The sequence below is a fragment of the Coloeus monedula genome (genome assembly GCF_965178545.1).
Source record: "Coloeus monedula genome assembly, chromosome: 18".
NCBI classification, from domain to species: Eukaryota; Metazoa; Chordata; class Aves; order Passeriformes; family Corvidae; genus Coloeus; species Coloeus monedula.
The window spans coordinates 9,991,275-10,013,028 of record NC_138798.1 but is presented as its reverse complement, the minus strand read 5'-3'; the positions used below and the strand labels follow the sequence as shown (position 1 = coordinate 10,013,028).

The 21,754-nt window shown below is 46.8% G+C and overlaps 1 protein-coding gene across 3 annotated transcripts in view; it reads left to right on the top strand.

Moving 5' to 3' along the window:
• The window catches only part of BCR (BCR activator of RhoGEF and GTPase), a 99,103-nt gene that overhangs the window by 52,889 nt on the left and 24,460 nt on the right, over nt 1-21,754 (top strand). For all 3 annotated transcript variants that reach the window (XM_082293243.1, XM_082293242.1, XM_082293244.1), the window contains 8 exons: nt 4,259-4,363; nt 4,864-5,049; nt 8,629-8,736; nt 10,126-10,186; nt 10,643-10,695; nt 11,039-11,179; nt 19,873-19,994; nt 21,233-21,401. In XM_082293243.1, the coding sequence (XP_082149369.1) occupies nt 4,259-4,363; nt 4,864-5,049; nt 8,629-8,736; nt 10,126-10,186; nt 10,643-10,695; nt 11,039-11,179; nt 19,873-19,994; nt 21,233-21,401 (945 nt within the window). The remainder of the gene's footprint in view (nt 1-4,258; nt 4,364-4,863; nt 5,050-8,628; nt 8,737-10,125; nt 10,187-10,642; nt 10,696-11,038; nt 11,180-19,872; nt 19,995-21,232; nt 21,402-21,754) is intronic.

Sequence of the window (21,754 nt, the reverse complement as noted above, 5' to 3'; positions counted from 1 at the left end):
AAGAACCAGGAAGCCCCGAGTTCTTTAAACAGTCAGGAAGAGCTGAATCTGTGTAAACCTTGGAGCTGGTGAATGTCAGCCTTGCAGTAATTGAACACAACATGCGATGCCAACCTGGTTAGTAAACTAAAGTGCTTAGGCTGACAAGCTGTAAACACATTCAACCCAGCCATGGCTCAGGGCCAGTGTGTGTGCTCTGATATCTGCGGAGCTTCCAACCCCTCTCACTGGCCATGGTTCAGGTTGCAAAATTGCACTGTGACTCAATCTTTTGGTTTTTAAGACTGGAAAAGCAAAGAGCACCACCCAGTTGAGAAGAGGGGACACCAGGATCTTGTAGGCATGAGATACCTGTGTAATTTCCTGTAGCCTGCTTTCTACCTTCCTTATTGTTTTGGTGTTTTTTAAATGTAGTTCATGAGGAGTGGGAACAAAGCACTGGTATTTTGCTTGTTCAGATCTGGCTGGGTGCTCCCATGGCAGGGAGACAGGAATGCTCTGGCTGCTGCCCTGGTACAGTCCTGTAAGATTTATTCTGAAACATGTGGGTAGAGAGGTAGCCAGAAAATGGAAGGGCAGGGGAGAAGGGCTAAACATGGATGCTGGCATCAAAGAGTCAGGGACAGACAGAGCATGAAATACTAGTCAGACTTGTACAAGTGGAAAACAGGCTAACCAAGCTGGGTAGGAAGCATGGGATGGACTGCTGACCACCTGGCACACCCTGCTGAGCGGTTAGAGTTTGCCAATACAGGCTGCTCCCACTTCCTGCTGGGGACATCCCATCTGCACTTTGGTGATAGGTGTATTTTCCCCATCCTCTGTGGTCTGGTAGATGTGGTACCAGCTCCTCCACTTGCTACAAGCAGCTCAAAGAGTTCAGACTGCTCCCTTCTTGCCAGGCTAGGGGAAAGGAGTCCTGAGCCTTGGCAGGTCTCCCTGTACTGATGGGGAGCTTGATTCTGATGCCCAGGATGTTCCCTCTTAACTGTCCTGGCTGGACTGCAGGAACAGAGGGGCAGCGAGGCTGTTGTAGTCACAGTGTTGCTCTTTGTTTCCCTTCTGTGTCAGGTATGGGCAAAGCAGAAATGCCCTTGGCCCTGAGTGCATCACAGCTTGGCTGCTGTGTGGGCAGGGTGGGAGGACAGTCCCACCCAGTCTCTCCCTGCTCACTGCTGTCCTGTCCTGGGTGAGCAGGTGAGCCTGTTCCCAAATCTGTGAGTGAGGAATGTTATAATACCAAATAATAAACTTACTCCTCTTCCTCCTGATTTTGGCACCAAGTGACTTTCTGAGTCTTGGAGTACATTTCATAACAAGTGTGACTTAAAAAGCACCCTGAGGCTCAAGAAGCACGGGGGCTGTTTTCCAGATGTTCCTCGTGCTCCATGCAGCCCCAGCTGACGCTGTGAGCAAAGGCCTCCCTCAGCAGGAGCTCTTGTCAGCACACAGCTCCCGGGAGGGAACAGGAGCAGCAGCACAATGCACAGAGCAGCACCCTGGTGGTGCATTGATCCCTGGCGCAGCAGGAGCAGGGGATCATCTTTTCTCACTGGAGAAAGCCGTATGTAAATTTGAGGTTCTGCATTGGAGGTCTTGTAATGTGCCCTGTGATTGTTGGATAAACTCCCCTGAGGGTTTCTTCAGCAATTGCTGTGCAGAGCATAAAGCAGCCAGGCTCTGCCCTGTGTCCTGGCTGGCTGTGGCTGAGGCTGGACTTCTGCAAGCATCACACTTGGAAAAATGCCCCTATTAAAAAAGGGTTAGGACAAAACTGTGGACTTTGCACAGTGCCCTTGTGGTAATGGCCAGGAAGGAAGGCCTGCAGTATGTCCTGGGAGATGTTTTTCTCTCTGAAAGTGCATCTCTTTTAACGGGAGGAAATTAACATTCTGGCAGAAAATGCTGTCTCCGTCAGCTGACGGTGCCCAGCAAGAACTGGCTTGTAAATTAAAGCTTTTACTTTTGAAGAGGAAAACTGTTCTCAGTGCTATAAGGAAAACTGTTGTGCCACTGTCGTGATGGGGAAGTTTAAGTCATTTAAATAACTTGTCATTGTGTGCTGCTCTTTACAGATGTTACAAACATACCCAGCTGGTTTTTAAATCCTCACCTCCTCCAAGAGAACCTGGTAAAGATAATTATAGTGCTGTGTCAATATTGACCGGTTACCTCGTCCTCAGCAGTGGGGACTTTGGAGCACTGTTAGTTTTTCTCAATGCTTCTTTGTGTAGCTGCACTTTTCTTTTGTAAGTGTTGTAAGAAATATTTGGAAACCAAGAGCAATTGTGTTTTTCTTGCACCAGGGCTGCCACATCCCTTCCTCTTTGGATGAAGGCAATGTTTGTTACATGTCTTGGGGCTGCCTGTCTTGATTACGTCTGTGTACCATGCCTTACAAAATGGTCCATGAGCTGGACATCCAGGCACTCCCAGCACAGAAACCCTAAGGAATGGTCACAGCCTTGTCGAACATTTCTGTGACAGTCACACGAGTGCTCCATAGATGCACAGAGTCTAGTGCAGTGTTCATTTTACCATGTAGTTTGTCACTGGTGTTTTTCTGAAGTCTTCTGAACACTGACTGGTGAATTACAAATTTCTGTCTTCTTTGAGATGCCCTTTCAAGATTTTAAAAGGCACTGCGGTTCTTACTGGATGTCACTGAAGGGCGGGATGCAAAGAGAAGTTCTTCTTTCCATGTAGTACCTAACGTGTGTGTATATCTTACTCATTTCCTTAGAACAGCTTCCGTCTGCCACTTTTATATAAGAGGTGGTGGTGGTATTTGACACCTCACAAAATTTTTATGAAGTAGTTGCTGCAAGTCTTTTAGGCTAGAATATAGCTTGTGAAATTTAATGAAACTGTTCAAAAATCAGAACGGTTATTGATGAGACAGAATCCAGAAATATCTGGGAGCATGAGGATCTGTTTCTTTCTTTGTGTTGTGCGTAGGCTCAAAGTCACACTCAGGGTGTGATAGCTCCTGCAAACTGAACCTATAGCCCAGGTACCTCATCTATACATCTGCAGAGGGCCCTAAACTAAGTGGAGTTTTTTTGGGGGCAGCTATAGGGCTGTATGTTCAGTCACTAGAGTGGAGTGTACTGCTCTGCTTCCTAATCCTCCCACTGTGAAATCAAAAGCTGAAGATTCCTCTGGATATTAAGAGTAGGATGGAGCCCCAAAAAACCTACCCATGTACCCTTTCAGAGCCAACTTCTGACTCTATTCTTAGAGATATTTAACAACATAAAAAGGTTGTGAGAGTTTTAAAATGCTATTTCTGTGAATGACAGAAATAAAAAGAACTGGAAATAAGACTCTGTAAAAGGGGAATGTTTCTCCTTATTTATAACCTTCATTGCCTGACCAAATTTTTCTAGAGTTTTTGAAAACACTCAGTTTCACTTTATCAGGTTAAACACTTTTTCAGGTAACAGTTTTGAGAGGAAGGATAATTGAAATTCAACAGAAGGGATTACTACTTCTCTTAACACTTCACGCTAGTCTTCCCCATTAGCCCATGAACATATTTATGTGGGGCTTTTTCCTCCCTCTCTTTGGTTGTTTTGGTTAAGAACTCCTTAATGGAATCCCAATAAGAAAATCAGCATGTGCATTCCAAGCCATGCTGATTATTCCATCCTCTCACTAAAAATAGACACTGTGTGAGCTGACACTGAAAAATGAGTTAGGGAACAGTAGAGAGTGGGAGGAAGAACAGCCCCGTGGAGACCAGGTCAGGCTGTGACTGTGGCGTGTTCATGCACACCTGGGGAGGTGCAGAGGAGTGATCCTGTCTGCTCACAGAAACATGGCTTTGGAGAGCTCCTGTGGGAGGAGGGAGGGAGTTGCACAGAACAAGGGCACTAGGATTTGTTTAGGAGGATGAATTCTGAATTTTTAAGTTCCATGTTTTGAATTTTGTGAAGAGGTCTGGGCACCTAATTGAGGCACCATGGTTGGATGACTAAAGCTAACACCTGTAAATAATCTAAAAGGCATCAGTTTCTGGTAAATAAAAATTTCTTTAATGTTTTACATTTGCATATTTCTAGAAACAAGATGCTGAGCATAGGTGGATTTTTTGTTTGGTTTTTAGTCTGAAAGTAAACAGAAAAAGCAAGTATGCTCTGGTCAACTGAATGGTTTTTATTCTCCGTCCTCATTCTTGGTGTTTTTTCTTACTCTCCCTGCAACCTGCTCTTTATTTTTTTTAATTTTTTTTTTCTCTTAAACAACTTCTTTGTAGAGTGAGCCAGACCTGGAGAAAGGCCTGGAGATGAGAAAATGGGTCCTGTCAGGAATCCTAGCCAGTGAGGAAACCTACCTGAGCCACCTGGAGGCCCTGCTGCTGGTAAGTGCTGGGGACAGATGCCAGTTCAAACACTGGTACTTGAATTTTCACTGCTGCTTCTATCCAGAGTTCCCCTGAACTTCGTGTGCCATGGATTACAAGTTGCTGGGTGCAAAAGGTACCTGCTACTCCTCCAGTAGAGAGAGAGCCTTAAAGGAAGGACTGGATATAGCACAGTTTGGGAGTTGCTAATGTGGTAGTATCCAGGAGCTCCATCTTTAAGTATCCTGTGATTATTATTACACATGTTGCTGTACAGTGGGACAGAGATTAGGGAAATGGAGTGCAGAGGGATTTTAATTGCAGCATTAATATCCAGGGAAAATTCATGTATGAGGGGTGGCTGATCCCCATGAGAGAACTTGTTCATGTATAGCTTTCAGGAGTTGTGTGAATGCAAATATCAGTTTTTAATAGGATAAAAAATGACTTGCAGTGTGGCAAAGGTGAATGTTTATGGTGGTTTGCATGACAAAGATTTCCTTCTTTCCTCATTTCAGCCTATGAAGCCTTTGAAAGCCGCTGCCACCACCTCCCAGCCTGTGCTGACCAGTCAGCAGATTGAGACAATATTCTTCAAAGTGCCTGAGCTCTATGAGATCCACAAAGAGTTCTATGATGGGCTCTTTCCCCGAGTGCAGCAATGGAGTCACCAGCAACGTGTTGGGGACCTCTTCCAAAAGCTGGTGAGTCAGCTGCCATCACCAAAGGTGCTGGTACCCCTCACCCATCTCACAGGAGCTGAGACCAGAGGGATCAGTCTGTGGCTGGAATAAATGAGAGACTTCTCACCTCCTCACTTTGCCACTGCAGTGAGGGCCCTACAGCAAAAGTGACTCTTTCACTGTCTTAAATTAAAGACTGCAGCAAGCTGTGGTGGGAAAATAAATACAGTTTCACATAAATGTTGAATCTCCAGGGTTTCTGCAGAGTCCTCAAAGCATTTCCTTTAGATGAAGATGGGAGAGTGGCAGTATTGCAAAGTGAACTTCTTAACACCAACAGTGAAGTGTTCCTCATTACTGTTGAACTCCCTCACTTTCTCTCTGGTGCTTTGCTCTGTCTGGTGCTGATTTATGGTCATCACCTTTGGCTTTGCTTTTCTGCCACTATCCTGGCCTTTCTGTTCCCCTTGCTGTTATGCTGATGCAGTTAACCTGCGGCTGAGAATCCTCCAAGCAACCTCAACAAAATTCTCTGAGTGCAGAACAGGACAAAGATATATACAGCATATTCCTGAGGCTGAATTAAAATTGCTGAGTTTCGGAGCCAGATGACAAATTGTTTGCATTCTAGGAGGTTTTTTTTGCCCCTTTAGCCTCTCCCCTAGCATGTGCAGAGAGGAAAGGATTAAAGGAGCTGTTTTTTCCTTTTTAGAAAAGAAAAGAAGCTCTGCATTCCTGAGGTGCCTCTGGTTCTCAGGGTAGGAGTGACATTCCAGTGAGGGGTTTATTGGCTGGGGAGTATGCTTTACCAGGGTCGATCAATTGTTAGCAGCTGTGTAGCTCAGCATCAGCTCCATCCCCTGTGGAGCAGGGGGAGCTGGCCTGGAAGATGATGTTTTCTGCACATGCCAGCAGCTCAAGATGAAAATACAGGAATCTGCTTTTCACTGCCAGCATGTTTTAGCCAGGAGGGGTCAAGTTGGTGCTTTGGTGAATAGTTCATGGTATGCAATTTGAGCAGCTGGTTTGAGAGGACAAACCCAGCTGTTGCTGGGTGCCGAAGCAGACACAGAAGGCTGCTGGAAGTGGCAGCCTCACAAGCTGCACTGGACGTGTGGTCAGCAGTGGGAATAGCACTTAACTGGAGAAGACCTGAATGTATTCCTCGGCAGGGCTGTCCAGCATCCCTCTGCTCGCTGCACAGCTACTCAGGCTTTTGTTTCAGACTATTTCTTGTTGCTGGCTGATCTTGGGTGCAGGAGTTTGGCCCTTCCTCCTCTCTTATGTTCCCCTGATTTTTCTGCATTTGTGGCAGAATTGTTGATTTTGTTGGATTAGCATTGGAAACAAAAGAACAAACTGCCCTAGTGCAGGAGACTTTGAGCTGGCATAGCAGTTTCAGTTTTGGGTGGTTTGGTACAGCATCGGTGGGAATTGCAAACACTTTGCTGGATGAGATAAAGCTAATAATTCTTGGCAGGCACTGGGAAGCATCTAGATGAGAATGACAGCAAGAACATCAGGCTTTATAAGGCATCTATAGTAGATGTACATCAAATCTTTTGGAGCAGACTGTTTACTCATGGTCATGTCAGGCAGTCTGATGATAAACACTGAAATACTTGTTATTATCCAGATGTCCTTGAGGACATTAATTTTCTGTACTCTCACGCAAAAAACAGCACAGTAGATTGAAGTTACAGATAGTGGATGCAAAGAGTTTTAGAATTTCATGTATATCATACAAAGTATGATCTATTTGCAACATCAAATTGACTGTTATTGCACCTTTTCCTGTTGAGAAAAAGAAAAGATGCCAGGCATGTGGGAGTGAAATACGCTTCTCATTTTTGGGGAATATATTGTACATATTTTTTTTATAGCTAGGAAGGAAACTCTTTAGAGCTGTTTTTAGAAATGAAGAAATATTTAGCAAAGTCCTCCCTGATAGGCCTCAGAAATAGAAAAAAATACATCCAAAAGCCAGCTATTTCTACCAACTCTTGTTTCATTTTCAGTGTGTTCTTTTTAATTGAAAAAAAATAAATAAACCAGCATGAAAATGGTGTGTGAGCATTATTACTTTGATTGGAAGCTCAGTTTTTAATGAAAAAGATGTCTTTGTGATGGCACATTCAGAGGAGGAAAATGAAAGCTTAAAAAGACTGTTTAGGAGTAGCAGGAAATGAAAGAACCACATGGGAATGGAGAAACTTTAAAGCTCTGCCATGTTAGCTGGCATCATCCAAATCTGAATGGCATAAGCCCTGCAAATGGTCAGTAATTCTGACTGCAGTGTCTTCACAGGACTGTGCATCAGTGGCAAATGCAGATTTCTTTCTCTCCATGCTGCTGGGGTAATCCCTGGTATAAGTGAGCACAGTTTTCTTCAGCTTCAGTCACAACTGTGTAATTCTGTATGAGAGTTGAGATTGTTTTCTAGTCTTTCAGTAAAATGTGACCTAGGAAATAGTTAACTGTTTCTCAGCCTCTGTTAACTAAGTTTGTGCAGGGAATGTTGTCCAGAGCGTGGTTTTTCCTCTTCCATCACCTCTTGCACAAAGCTTCACAGAGAATGGGGAGCACAATGAGAGAGAGCAGGAGAGGGAAGGAGCAGTGGCTGTGAGGAAGTTCCCTGCTCTGCCTCTTGCACGTCTCGGGCAGCAGGCTCAGGGATGTGCAGCAGTGCAGAGGTGAGTGCCGCCCTCCTGGCAGTGTCTCCTTACTGCACCCTTGGCTGCTGCCGGCACTGCAGGCTCAGGCTGCTGAGGTGTTCCCAGCCCAGCCTGGCAGCTCTGCAGCACAAAGCCAGCTCTGCACTCCAGACAGGCTTGGAGGCTACCCAGGGATTTCCCATGCTGGATCCTGTGTTCTCTGGCATGAATATGGCTGCAGTTCCTAAATCAGCAAACGGGATCAGTGCTAAGACTCTGTGGTAATAATGACTTACTACTGCACTCTGAGGCCTGTTCCATCCTCTTCTAGACCAGTTCTATGTTCCTTCTGCTGGAAAATATGCCATTTTCTGTCACCTAGTGCCCCAGTCACTGCCATCCAAACAGATTGTGCTCTGGATCTCTCTTCTGTATTTTCAGCACTCCACTGCTCTTATAATAATATTCACTAATGCAGATATGGGTGGTATCTGGGTTTGATTTAGTATATCCATCATGCAAAAGCCAACAAGTAGCTTAGTGGGGTCACATTTGTGCTGTTGGGCTGAATCATTCCTCTCTGATTCATATGTTGTGGCAAAAAGCCAGCAGCTCCAGTTACATTAATGAGCTGCAATATTAATAGATACTAATCTGGCAGTTCAGAAGGGAAAAATAGATGTCAGAAATAAGGATGTGTCATTCTCATAGGCTTTCACATCCTTCACCAGTAAACTTGTTCCACATAGGGCGGAACTGGGCGCACGGGGACAACAGTGCTGGTTAGACAAAATTGACAGGTCAGAGATGTCATTCTGGGCCTGCTCAGTATTCCCTGTAGTTGTTTGGTGTGAAGGAACATGATCTGATCATTAGATACCAAGGCTGACCATCTCAGACTGCCTTCTTCCCCAGCATTTATTTTATTTTGTTTTGCTTCCTGCAGGCCAGCCAGCTGGGAGTGTACCGGGCCTTTGTGGATAACTATGAAGTTGCTATGGAGACAGCAGAGAAATGCTGCCAAGCCAATGCTCAGTTTGCTGAAATCTCTGAGGTAATGTCACGGTGTTCAGACACACGAGCTGTCTGGGGCTGACTAATACCCTGCCATGTCACTCCTGTCTATTCTCCAAGTACCTCTGCAGCCCTGACTTCTGGAGGAGTTGTGAGCTCCCACAGACTCCCTGCTTCAGCTCCTGTTCTTACACTGATTTGTACCTTGGGCTGGTCACAGACACAGCCTTTGTGTTCTGTCCCCACCCAGGGAATCTGGTAGAAACTGGCATTGCTTTGAACTCCAGCTCTGTGCCACCTTCATGCATTTCTAGAAAGGAAAGCTGTATGTGAGTTTCTCAAGTCTTTCTCTTGCTAATGATGATTCTGGCTGTGGTATAGAAGCCATCCTTAATGGCTGGCACCATGGCTGTCAGTGGGATTGCAGGCTTCACTGGCATGGAGAGGAGACAGTAATTCTCTGTTGAAAAAGGCAAGTGTGTCAACCATAAATCTGTAATACTATTCTTTGGCCTGCTCTGATTTCCTCCCTGTCAGAGGAGTACCTTTGTCAAAGCATTTTGAATACTTTTTCAGGCTTCCCAGACTACCAGCTTTCCCTGCAGTGCATGGTCTCATTGACTGTTTGGATTGTAGTGATTATTTCTTGAAGAACTTAGTTGCCAAGAAAACACGAATTTCCTATGTGTCTCCTTAAAAACAGATGAATAATCTGAGCTGAATACTACCAGGGGTGTTTAGTGGTCTGAGAAAACTCCTGAGTACATTCTATATCACACGTCTCTTGAGACTTTTATGATAAAGAGGTAAAATATGATCCCTCAGTTTTGCTGTTTCTGAAGAATAATTCTGAAATCATGCCAGTATCTACTGTATTTGGAATAACAGTGATGGTACTTTTGCATTTGTGTCCTGGTGAGGATTTTGGAGCTGAGCACATTAATGCATGTCATGGCCCATGGCAAAGAGCAGAGTCACAGTGTTCCTTTGCTGCTGTGAAAGAACTGCCACCCGGCTCTGAGTACAGGAATAAGAACTATAACCTGGGGGTATTGAATCCCAATCCTGTACTTTATTTATTGGTGCTGGGACGGTGGCTTTGTCCTTATGGATGTCTTTCTTCTGCAGGTGATTTAAAAACTCCCCCATCCCTGTTGCTGTAGGTGGTTCCCTGCTTTGCTTCATGTCTATTGACAGGTGCTCCTTAGAACATTGCTTAGTATTTGAGATGTGTGGGTGCCTGTGACATGGCACTGGTGGATTTACCAAGAAGGAAAGCACATTTTTCCATCACTGACTTGAACTGTGATAGGGCTGTCCTCCTTTCACATGGAGGTCTTCCCCTGGAGGAGCAGATAGTCTGTTGTGTTCCCATGTGATATTTCAAGGTGACTGACCATCTGCTACATGGTTTTTTTTTTTCTTTTAGAATCTAAAGGCCAGAAGCACAAAGGAATCTAAAGATCAGACAACGAAAAATTCCTTGGAAAGTGAGTGATCCATGGAGAGGAGACTGGTCTGTCAGGACTGTGTGGAGGCTGTTGCCAAACCCCCACTCTCCCTTTTTCTTTTCAAATGCTGGAAGGTTATGGAGTCTGCTGGCTCCACCTGGGAAGTCAGTTCCCTTCTGCTAAGTAGCAGAGCTCATGCAAAGCCTGCTGCATGCATGGGGAAATGCCTCCTGGCTTCAAACCTCATCAGTGCCTTTGGGCAAAGCCAGCCCAACCACAGGGCTGCTGTGATTTTAAGAGAACATCTGCTACCCAGTGATAGCACAAATGCAATCCCAGCAGTGATGGTTTTATGGGGGCATTGAGAGAGCCTGGTCAAGATCAGGTTCCATGGGGCTTGTCTCTGTGCACATGAGTAGAAGACAACCCATGCTAGAAGAATGGGTTCTTCTTGATATCACTCTTCTTGATATTCCTGCTGCTTTGTTTTCACAGCTCTGTTGTACAAGCCAGTGGATCGAGTGACTCGCAGCACACTTGTCTTGCATGTAAGTATCTGAAGGGGAGTTTTCAAACTTTAGGCCGCTGTCCTATTTTCTTTGACCTTCACATTTTCCATGGAGCTGCAGGACTGCAAAAATAAACCTGTGCTGCTTAAGAGCTTCTTCCCTTTACACTAAGGAGATGGAGTCTGTAGGTAGGATGCTGCTATCTTTTCAGTGATGTCACCAAGTGCAGAGTATTATTATCTTCTAGAGATAAAGCCTTGCTCTAATCTGTATGAAGAACCTGGAGCATTTTGTCCTACAGCTCTAATTAGGGGCACTTGAACCCTTCTGCCATCCAGTGCTGTTCATGATTGTGTTCTCTGTTTTGTGTTCCTACTGTCAGGATTTGCTCAAGCACACTCCAGTGAGCCACCCTGACCATCCCCTGCTGCAGGATGCTCTGCGCATATCACAGAACTTCCTCTCCAGCATCAACGAGGAGATCACTCCTCGCCGGCAATCCATGACTGTAAAGAAAGGGGAGGTGAGTCTTCCTGCTCTTGTTATTTTCTCAGTTTCTAAATACTAGTTATGTCTTTTCTGTGGAGCTGGCTAGGAAGTTATGCTGTTAATCTGTTTGTTGCTAAGATACAGTTTATGCAGTGTCCTTGTTCTCTAAAGGATGTGGTACAGCTCCCTCTGTTTTCTCTTCAGAAAACAGTTTGGAAACCGAGAGGAAAAGTATGATTAGAGTTTTGTCCTTAGCATTGTCATAATCATTTGTCATACATCCATTTCTATGATGGACATTGCCATGCACTAAATGGATTTGTATTTTACCCGCAAACTGAAACCAAATGGGAAGCCTGGGAGGAGAAGAAGGTGAGGAAACATCAGAAGTCATGAAAGATTAGGAAAAGCTGTTTTCCAGAATCTTAATTTTCACCATAAAATTAATTTTCTGCATCCTTATTTCTAAAGGAGAGTGTTTTAAATGTGACTGGAAAGCAAAACAAATGGAATAGGTTGGGAAAGCCAGGGAGATGACTGACTCCTAAGAGTGTAATATAACCCTTCTCAGCTCTGTTAGGAGCTGGACTGCACCCAGAAAGGTCTAAGATGTGCAGATCCTTCACTTGCATGCAGTGTTGTGCAGGGAGGCCACAGAGTTTCTCTGTGGTGGAGTCTGCATTCCTCAATGGCTTGATTCGGCTGCCTTGTAATTTCATTAAAAAGGGGTTCAGTCCCTCCTGATGAAGAAAGGCCAGGACTGGCAGAAGTGTTGAGAGAGAGAAGGATGTAGGAGGTTGGACAAAGGGAGGTGCAGCTCAGATAGTAAATGTGTAAGAGGAGCTATGGCAGCATTCCAGACATGGGCTGATCAACAGTGACCCAAATTACCCTGTGCAAAAACATCTCTTACAAAGCCCAGGAGATTGTTAAGATACCATGAACCTTCATGATTTTTTCTCAAATCCTGACAACTAAACGTGCTTGCTTTTAGCTGTTAAACTGATTTTCAGCTGACAAAAGGTTTGCTGGAAGCTGCAGTTCTGGGAATTTGGTGCATTTTGTCTTGCTTGTTGTCTCATTTTGTCAACCGAGGACACCTCCAGCTGAGAAAAGAAGAGGAGAGAGGCTGAGGCTCAGCCATCAGTCACCAGTGCCTCAGTGACGGGGGATGGCCTCGTTAAAGTGACTGCTGATTGAGTCATAACAGAAAGCACAGGCTAGAATGCCCCTCGAAGGGGAGGGAGCAGTTTGTGTTCTCTGGTTGTCTGTCAGCATCTCAATGAGGGGTGCAGGCTTTGAAACGTGTCATGCAGAATCCTAATGAGGTGCCCGAGCCCAGGCAGAGGGGCAGGCTCAGGAGGATGAACCTGATGATCACTTTTTGGAGCAGTGTATTTGTCAGATCTTAAAAAGCAGGAAGGGAGGCACGGCAGGACTGGGCTCAGCAGGCCTGTTCACACTCTCACTGGTCCTGCAGTGACTCCAGGTATGATGTGGGGAGGGAGGAAGAGGACATACCTGAAGAGAGCGCCGTGGGTATGCTGGGGGGTACTGGGAGCCCTTTGTGCCCTTCCTCACTGCACACAGCTTTTACTGAGCCCAGGGAAGAAAAGGACTTGCCTTCCACTCTGGGAATCTGACCGGGAATATTTTCTTTAGTCATTTGGCATCAATATCCCACTTCTATCAAAGCAGTAGTGCCCCAGTTGAGCCCTCTGTGTCCTGAGAGTCAGTATGTTCACTCCCCATGTCATAATCCAGAGACAGAAATCTGCTCCCGGCTACTCTGTGTGGGTTAGTGATGGCTGTTCCTTCTACAAGCTGCTCAGCTTGGGGTCATAGCTGGCTTTTGTTTATGCCTGTAAATCTTCCCTTTTCTACTTATCCTTTCCTCCCACTCGCCTTGCTGGTGCTTCCCCCGGGGTGACAGGACAGTGTGTGGATTGCATCTCCTAATTGACTGCTCTCAATGCATAATACATTTTTTATTTTAATGAATCACCAGCTTGCTTTGATGGCTTTTTTCATTATTTGTCTTCCTCCCATTGAAGTTTCCTTGGTGGAAAGGAAGGAGGGTAAAACAGCCTTTTCCCCTCATGTATTGCTTAGGTGCTGATCTCAGTTATCTTTTTTTCCCAGTCCTTGCCTTTTATGTGGAATATTTTTCCCTTTGAGTGTGTTGTGGGGAGGAATCAAATCTCCTTTGCCAGCCTCTTGCTCCAGCTCTTTTTTTCAGGATTGCTTTGAACTGGGGAAAGCAGCCAGTTGTTAATCTCCCTAGTGACAGGCTGCTAAGGAGGGGAGTGTAGGTCAGGAGAGAGTACAGGCTCATCAGCACAGTGTTCTTCTCTTTTGCAGAGGTGATTCCCTGCTTTGGGAGCAGTGACTCAGCCTGATCTGCCTGCTGGCTCCCTGTGTGATGCCAGGTGTCCATCCTGTGCTCCAGCCCCCTGGTTCTGCTGGGCTCCAGAGGCTTTGTTCTAATCTATACTTATGCATAGGAACTGGAAGGTTTCTGTCATGTGGTTTAATTTGCTGGGCTGGATGAGTATTGCAGGTAGTGCAAAGAGATGGGAACAAAGGGAGTAAAATCCCTCACCAGAGGGCCAGAAAGAGCTGCAACAGGGAAGGCAATATTGGTGGAGTAAGAACACCACTGTGTTACACCGCTGTGAACAGAGAATTTGTTCCTTGCTGACTGTAGCAGACTTTGCTAAGGACCACGGTATAGAGGAGCCAGGAGAGCGCCAGCCTGGCAGCACAGGGGAGCCGGGGGGGCCACCTCTGGCCTTTTGGGTCTGTTTCCATTCAGCTTGATCCACTACATTCTCTTGTTCCCCTCTTTTCTTCCCATCTTTCTACTTTTATAGTTTTACCTTTTAACTGCTTTTTAAGGAATAATCTACAGGTATCCACTTTGCTAACCCTCTAAATAACAAAGCAAATGCATGGAGGGGAAGGGGATCTTAGTAGCTCTATACTTTGTGGCTTGGAATGTGAGTGGTGGAGAGTCACCCACTGGGGCCATGGAAGAGGCATCTTCCTTATTGCTGTTGATCCTTCTGCACCCCTATTGTTGTCTTGGTTTAAACAGGGAATGAGGTTAAGGTTCTGCTAGGGACAGTGTCTTGGGGAAGAAGGAAAACAAATGCTTTGAGATGAAGGATGTGCCACTATTACGTTCAGAAGGAGGGCAGTAATAACCTTCTCTAGTCTTACTAACAGAACAGCTCTAGGTACTGCATGTTGGGTTTTTTTCAGCTAAGCCCAGATGCAAATGACTGTAGTGCTTGTGTCTTTCCCTGCCAGAAGTCAAGGCTGGTGTTTCCGGCTGATTCAGTCCATTTGTGCAAAGCACAAATGAAACTGCAAAAAATTGCAGAGTTCACTTGAGAGGTGGTGGTCCCTTTCTTGACTGCTGCTCCTCTCGTGCTCTTTGCAGAGTGTTGCTCCAGGGCAGTTCAGATCAACCTGAGTGTGGTGGCTGCCACTCTGCCTTGCCCTGACCATGTACTCCCACCCTCTCTGAAGTGTTCATACCGATGTTTGTGTGATCCCACAGTGGCACAGAGGAATGGAACCTGGAATTTTGGATCACTGCTGGCTGAGTGGCTTCATGTCTGGTCTCATCAGCACCAGTCCAGACACAAGGGAGCTGACAGGCAGCTTTTTCTGCGATCAAGCCCAGTGGATCACATCACAGATCAGCTTGTGCTACTGTACACCTTTGTCCTTGCCCTGGAGAGAAGAGGCTGCTTGGCAAGCTGCTCTACCATGTTTCTAAATGTGGTTTTAAACTGCAGTCAAGGGACTGGGTATCATTGCCTTAAGCTTCTGTTTGGCTTTGTAGAGACCAAGTGTGCTAGAGAAGGAAAAGAACAAAGGACATGTGCAAGGGAGCAGAAGTGCAAACTGAAGCCTTTGAAAAGCTGGAAGCGAAGCTTAGGCACAGCCATGCACACCATGGGGCCTGGTGCCTACCGCTCCTGGAGGCCTTGGGCAGATGTTGGCAGTAGAGCACTCAGAAGTTATCTTGGCTGCTTCACACTGTCTTACAGCTGGAGCCAGAGAGCTCCTGGTGACAGGAGCTTTGGGAAGAAGAAAAAGACTATTAAAATGCTCAAAGAGCAGCCAGTCTAACTCCCTAGGCAGAGCATCCCTTTTGGTTTTTCTGCAGTGCTGGTCTTGCAACACACACACACGAGGAATCATTTTCTTCCTACGCTCTGCAGAAAGCCAAACCACCTCTTCCTCACTGACACGTGCCAATACCCATCTCCTGGTTTTCCCCTCCTCCCTCTGCCTCACACATGTTCCAGCCCTTCTTGGGGCTCTCACCCACACGCACTGCAGGCCTCTGCTGTCACCACATCGGATGAGCTCTTTCCTCGGCACACAAGCAGGGAGATGGCCTTTTGTGCAGCTGTGGGTCTGCTTGAGTAGGTTTTTAAATTCCACTTTTGTAATGTGTCTCAGACAAGTTGGCCACACTTCCTGAAGTTAATCAGTCTGTGACAGCAGCAGGATTTATCATATGCAAACAGCACAAAAACACTGTAGGATGAATAGATGAGCACAAGGTAGTCGTGAGCTTGGTAGCAGAGGAGGGGAAGATGTTCAGTGACAGAGGTAAGAGGAGGAGGAGGACAGCAATAGGCAATCCAAACAGGATAACCAAGCACTGGAAAAGGTACAGGGAGAGCTCTTTTGTTCAGAGCACTGAAGCGGGTGGGAGGAGCAGATGAAAACACGCAAAGAAAAGCAGGGCCTGGAAAAGAGACTTGGAACTTATATTGCACCAGTACAGGAGCTTTGCAAGAGCCACTGAAGGTAACAGCACAGGCCTTGTGCGAGAGACTAAAGATGATCCTAATTCACTCTATTATGATACAAAATCTTCACCCACACTTCGTGGAACATCTTTCTGAAGCTGTGCTGAGCTCCTGTGCTGGACACCTGACAGTCTTGGAGGCCCTCTGTGGAAGAGAGGGGGTCACTCTGCCACTCTCCTGCTGCTGTCGCCCTATCACCCTAATCTTATGTTCTCTTGGATGTTTATTTGGTGTTTCTGTTGTTAGTGTTATTTCAGGCTATTTTAGGAAATCTTCAGCACCTTTGGTAACTGTAACAAACAGTAACTCCGGGAACAAGGTAGAGAGATGGTTTCCAACATGAGAGCTATTGTATGGCATGTACAGCAGGATCACCCAGCCAAAAGACCTTGTGTTTCAGGAGACCCCGTTTAATGGGAGGCCACCAAAGGAATAGCTGTTGGTGGCCCTGGGTGGGAGGAGTTGACCAAAGTGTTGGTTCCAAAACTGCAGAGCTGAGGAAGCCTCCTGGGTGGCACAAGTCCTGTCTGAGGGGCCTGCTGGCTCCCCCAGAGTTGGGAGAGGATGGGCTGACTCATGTCAGGAGGTCCAGGAAGGTGCCCTTTGCTCCCACGCTGTGGGGTTTGGCAGGGATCTGGTAAGCCATTGGGAAATCCTTTTATTGTTTCCCTCTGACCTGCTGAACCTTCAGGCAAGATGACTCATTTGCAGCAAAGGATGTGCCCCTTTGCTGGAAGTGCCCCTCCTCAGCCCCACGGATGCTGAGCAGCCTGGGGCATGCCTGTTGTGCCCAGCCCTAATGAAAGCCCTCTTTTCCAAGAAAAGCTGGTAGTAAGGAGAAATTTCCTGACTTGATCCACAAATGTTTTCTCCTGTACTCTCCTCCGCAAATGCTTGGTTGCTCTTGTTGCAGTTCAAACCCACTGCTTGCTGGAGGCAGACCTTCCCAACTAGCTCCCACGAGCAAGAAGATATGAAGAATGAAGGGTCTGGGAAGCTCAGTGTTTCCTTCTGACTGACTGGAGTATACCCCTTTCATCTCTTTCCTTCTGTTCCAGCCCAGTTTAGGAAGTACAGGCTTGTCCTCTCCCACCCAGCTCTCTTTGTGGGATTTTTTGCTGCCTCAGGATTGCACTGTGTCTGTGTCAGTGATAGGGTTTGGTTCTCAGGAGTGCTAACCCAAATAAATTCAGTGCCACCTCAGCCCCAGGTGGGAACTGTGAAGGTTGTTGAGTCGTTTGGCATGGAATGGCTGAGCTTTCTGCTCAGGTTCTGGGGAGATGTGCTCTCGGCAGGGTGCTGGCCTGGGGGCCTTGGCTCATCTCACACACTGCCAGTGCCTGGCAGAGGTGGACAGAAGGTCAGGTCAGGACTGTGCCTTGTCACTGCCAGGCAAGGGAAGGACAGTGCCACATCCTGATGGGTAGCAAAGATGAGTAAGCCGTGAGAACATCTTTACACCTACGAACAATGTGCAGAGGTTGAGCTGGCAGCAAGCAGCTATTCTCATTGCTCCAGAGGAGCTGAGCTGATTTGCAGTGTAATTAATATGCATCAGATCTAGAAACTTGAGATCAGGGGTTTGGCTTGCTCACAAAATATCTTTCCCTGCTTATTATTGCTCCCAAATGAAATTCTTTGCAGGAGAGGAGATTGTTCTTGCTACTGACAGCATACCTCCTCCTGTTTATTTATTTTCAAAGCTCAATGTTTCTAGTTCCCTATCGGGGCTTGCTCTCCAGGCAGGAGGGAAAGGCGTGCTCAAGTGCCCATCAGAAGCAAAGGCATTAGTGCAGGCAGGAGTTATCTCAAAAAGCATAGAGAAGAAGCCAGGAGGATCACACCCACCTAAAAATAAACACTAACATATGTACAGGCCTTTCTGAGCTGAAGCACTGCTGGATGCCGATCTCCCCAGAGTCCTGCCCAGAGATGCTGCAGCAGTCTGCCAGGGAGCAGCCTTGCTTCCCGCAGTTCTGAGAAAAGTGCAGTTTTTGCTGCCCTGCTCACAGATTTCCAGGACCTTTGTGTAATGGAAGGCAGCACCAAGATGAGCTGCTGACTCCATGTGCTTTCACAGTAAGTTGTGGTGCTTGTGTAGCTGCAGACAGGAAAATGCAAACTCCTAGTCCCTGTCAGGAAGTGTAGGGTGCTGTGGGACAGACTGTGGAAAGAAGAATTATGTCTGCAAGGGCATTTCTTTGTCACGTGTTCCTTGCCATGATGCCTGCTAGGCTCAGGACTGATGTGGTTTGTTTTCATTTTGGAGAGCCAAGATGGGAAGAATGGTAGGCAGGAGAGGCAGCGTGGGGCTTTGCACTCCCACGCCCTCAGCAGGGAATGCGTTCAGGGTTTGTTAAGTCACGCAGCAAACAGAACCCAGGGGCCTCACCTGAGAAACTGAGGCATCAATTCTGGTGTGGGTGTCCTGACCTTGCCCAGGGGAGCTGCTCTCGTGGTGCTGCCCCGTGGAGACCCTTCTCTGTGTGTGTCGCTGGTGGGGGTCACAGCCATGGGGCAGGGCAGCAGGGCCTCAGGGGCGAGTCCTGAGCATGGGGGTGGGCAAGGCTGGCAGTGAGACAGCTGGGGAGATGCTGGTTAGCCCTGGACAGGGTTAGCAGAACTCTCCTGTCTCCAGCCACAGTGCTGTCTAGGCAGATGTGGGACGTCTGATGTGTCACTTAGTGGTGTCAGAAGAGCATCCTCTTAGCTGGAATAACAAAGGAAGTACAGGTCAGGGAAGAGTTCCTTAGCATGTGTGGGGAACCTGGTGGTTCCTGCTTGTACTGGCTGTGAAGTGAGGCAACACTGACAGTTATACATATTGGTGGAAATAAACTTTGCCCAGAGCTGAATGCCTTGCCTTCTGTTTGAAAATCTGTGGGAGGTATCTATTCCAGGTGTGCGCTGAGTCCTGCTGATTCTGACAGCACAGTGGAGGACCTGAGCATGGAGCAGGGCATGAAACTCCTGTCATGGTCACTGAAATGAGCACACAGCCACCTGTCTAAGTGCCTACATTCCAGCCTTTTGGTCTTTCGACTATGGAGTCATTCATCCCCCCTGCCTCCCCCATAAGGGAACTAGGAAAGCAGTGTTTCTGCCTACCAATATGTGCGCCTTCTTTAGGAGGCTGTAAAACTCCCTGGAACTAGAAACACGATTAAAGGCATCAGAGTTGTGCAGCTTCTTTGCATCTTCTAGGTTTGGGGAATCTTTATATGGTATATAAAGAAGATTTCAATAGGCACATGGTGAGGGTAGATCCAGATGGTTCTTTTAAAGCACAGACTGATAAGGGACTCCTGAGAAGTTTGCCAGATACACGTGTTCAGGAATTATCCCTTAACAGCACTTGTAATGAAGGAGCAGCAATGGCATTCAGCTGTTAATGTTGACAAAGTCGTTATGGGAATGGGAGAGGAGGGGGTCGAGGAGAGTTTTGCTATCCCTGCTGGGGTGGCTGAGGCTGATGCTGGGAAGTGACTCTGGGAGAAGTGACTCTGGAAGAAGCGGTGTTTGCTGCTCTCTGCTGGCTTGGGAGGGGACGATCCGCTGGCAGGGATTCAGGGATTCTGGTACGAAGGAGCTGGGCAGTGACTCACAGCAAACTGCACTTGGGTTCAGGAACGGGTGATGGAGAGAAGCCCGAAGTCTGACCCAGTACCAGGCAGGGGAGAAGATGCATGGCTCTTTCTGTCTCTGGGAGAGAGGGCTGCAGCAGGGAGCAGAGTTGACAGCAAGGAGTATTTAGTAGGCTTTTTTAATTTTCTGAATTAGACAGATTTACTGAATTTGCTCTGGTAGGAGTCATGTCTAAGGACTGTGCTGCCCTAGTGCCACATGTGGAGCTCATATTGCACTGAAACATTTTCCCTGTTTTTTTTCCCAGCACCGGCAGCTGCTGAAGGACAGTTTCATGGTGGAGCTGGTGGAGGGGGCTCGCAAGCTACGTCATGTCTTTCTTTTTACTGATCTCTTCCTGTGTGCCAAGCTCAAGAAGCAGATAGGAGGGTGAGAGTTTCCTTTTGGACTTCGTGCTTTGCACCTCAGCTGCAACAGAACCCTGGGTTTGGCCTGCAGTTTTAGTTGCATATGGATGCACCAGACCTGGGTAACCATAATCCACAAGATGTAGTTAGACAAGAAATGATTGGCAAGCTGGGAATGTTTACTGTATGAGATCCTGTCTAAGTCCTGACCCCTCAGGAAAGGTTAATTTCTCCCATCCATGCCCTGAACCTACCCTAGGAGAGCAGGATATGCTGTAGCTGCTGGTATTCTGGACAAATGTCATTCATTTTTCTACTTCCCCTTTCTTTTAATAGGTGACATTCTTCAGTTTCTTTTGTGACTGAGGTTGTTAATTTTGGCTTTGCAGCTACAGCCTGTTAACAGTTTTACAGAAAAATGGTAAAGGTGCAGTAAACAGACTATGTGTCAACCCTAAAGTGCAGCTAAAAAGCAGTTTTGTTGGCATTTTTCACAAGTGAGGGGTAAGGAACCATTACCAATGTACTTGCCTCAAATAGGGCTTTTCTTCATTTGGTAAATGTTCTTCTTGGGGAGACCTCACTCAGCTTATTGCCCTTCTCAAGCAAAAAGTTATGCTTGCCCTTTTCAAGGCACGTGCTAGTGAGGAATGAATCTTCAAAGGGGTGGGACATTCCCAAGAGTGGATGTTCCTGACAGTAGAAGTGAAGAGGGAATAAATTACATTAAACATTTAAAAAGGGAGCTGCTTATCCTGGTGAAATCCCTGGAGAATGGCAGCTGTGAGCTGTAGTTTCTCTCCCCAGTTGGATTACACAGAGGTTTATATCCATTGGCTCACCTGCCCCACCTTGGCCCCAGCTTAGGCAGGAGAGACCCAGGTTCAGATCCCAGGGGGCCACCAGGTCACAGGTGTGGCACAGCTTTAGAACTTTGCCACACCAGGGGCTTTGAAGAGAGAGCACACAAGACTGAAATTGTCTGCAGGAGATGGATGTGGTTCCTTAGGATGAAAAGAACTAGATAACAAAATAAGTTGCCTTGTTATATGCTGTGCTGGCTACTGGCCCTGCTAGTCTGTCTTGCTGAAAAGCAGCCTTTTGTCAGACTTTCTCCATATGGGAATGACAGTAAAGTTGGCCCAGTATCTGTATGTTATGCACTATAGCAGGGAAGGACTTGTGGGAAGGAGTGGGTGTTGTCAAACCAAGTGGGTGTTTACCAGTAATAGTAAAAGGTTTGGACCTTCTGCCTTTCAGAAAAAGCCAACAGTATGACTGCAAATGGTACATCCCACTCACTGACCTCAGTTTCCAAATGGTGGATGAGTCTGAGGCAGTGCCCAATATCCCATTGGTACCTGATGAGGAACTGGATGCCATGAAAATCAAGATATCCCAGATCAAGAATGACATCCAGCGGGAAAAGGTAAAGGAGTTGAGCACTCCAAGGCAATGCAGACTCAGTGTCTGTGCTCAGATGAGGTGCTGGTGGCAGCAGCTCTCCCAGGGCTGCACAGTGTAGGAAGCCAAGCTGCAACAGACCATTCAGCAGGGGCTTGTGATAGCCAGGTGCTTCGCTCATGCTAGTGCACAGCCTGGGTGATGCTGCCCTTTGAGGAGGCACAGATAAAAAGACCCTGTAGTTGTACCCAGCAGCTCCTCTACTCAGCAAAACCACCTATGAACATCAAAGTGGAGGGCAGGGATCTTATGCTGAAGACATGAGAAGGACTGGAAGTGTTACTTGCCAATTTCTGGCTGTTAAATTATGATCCTGCC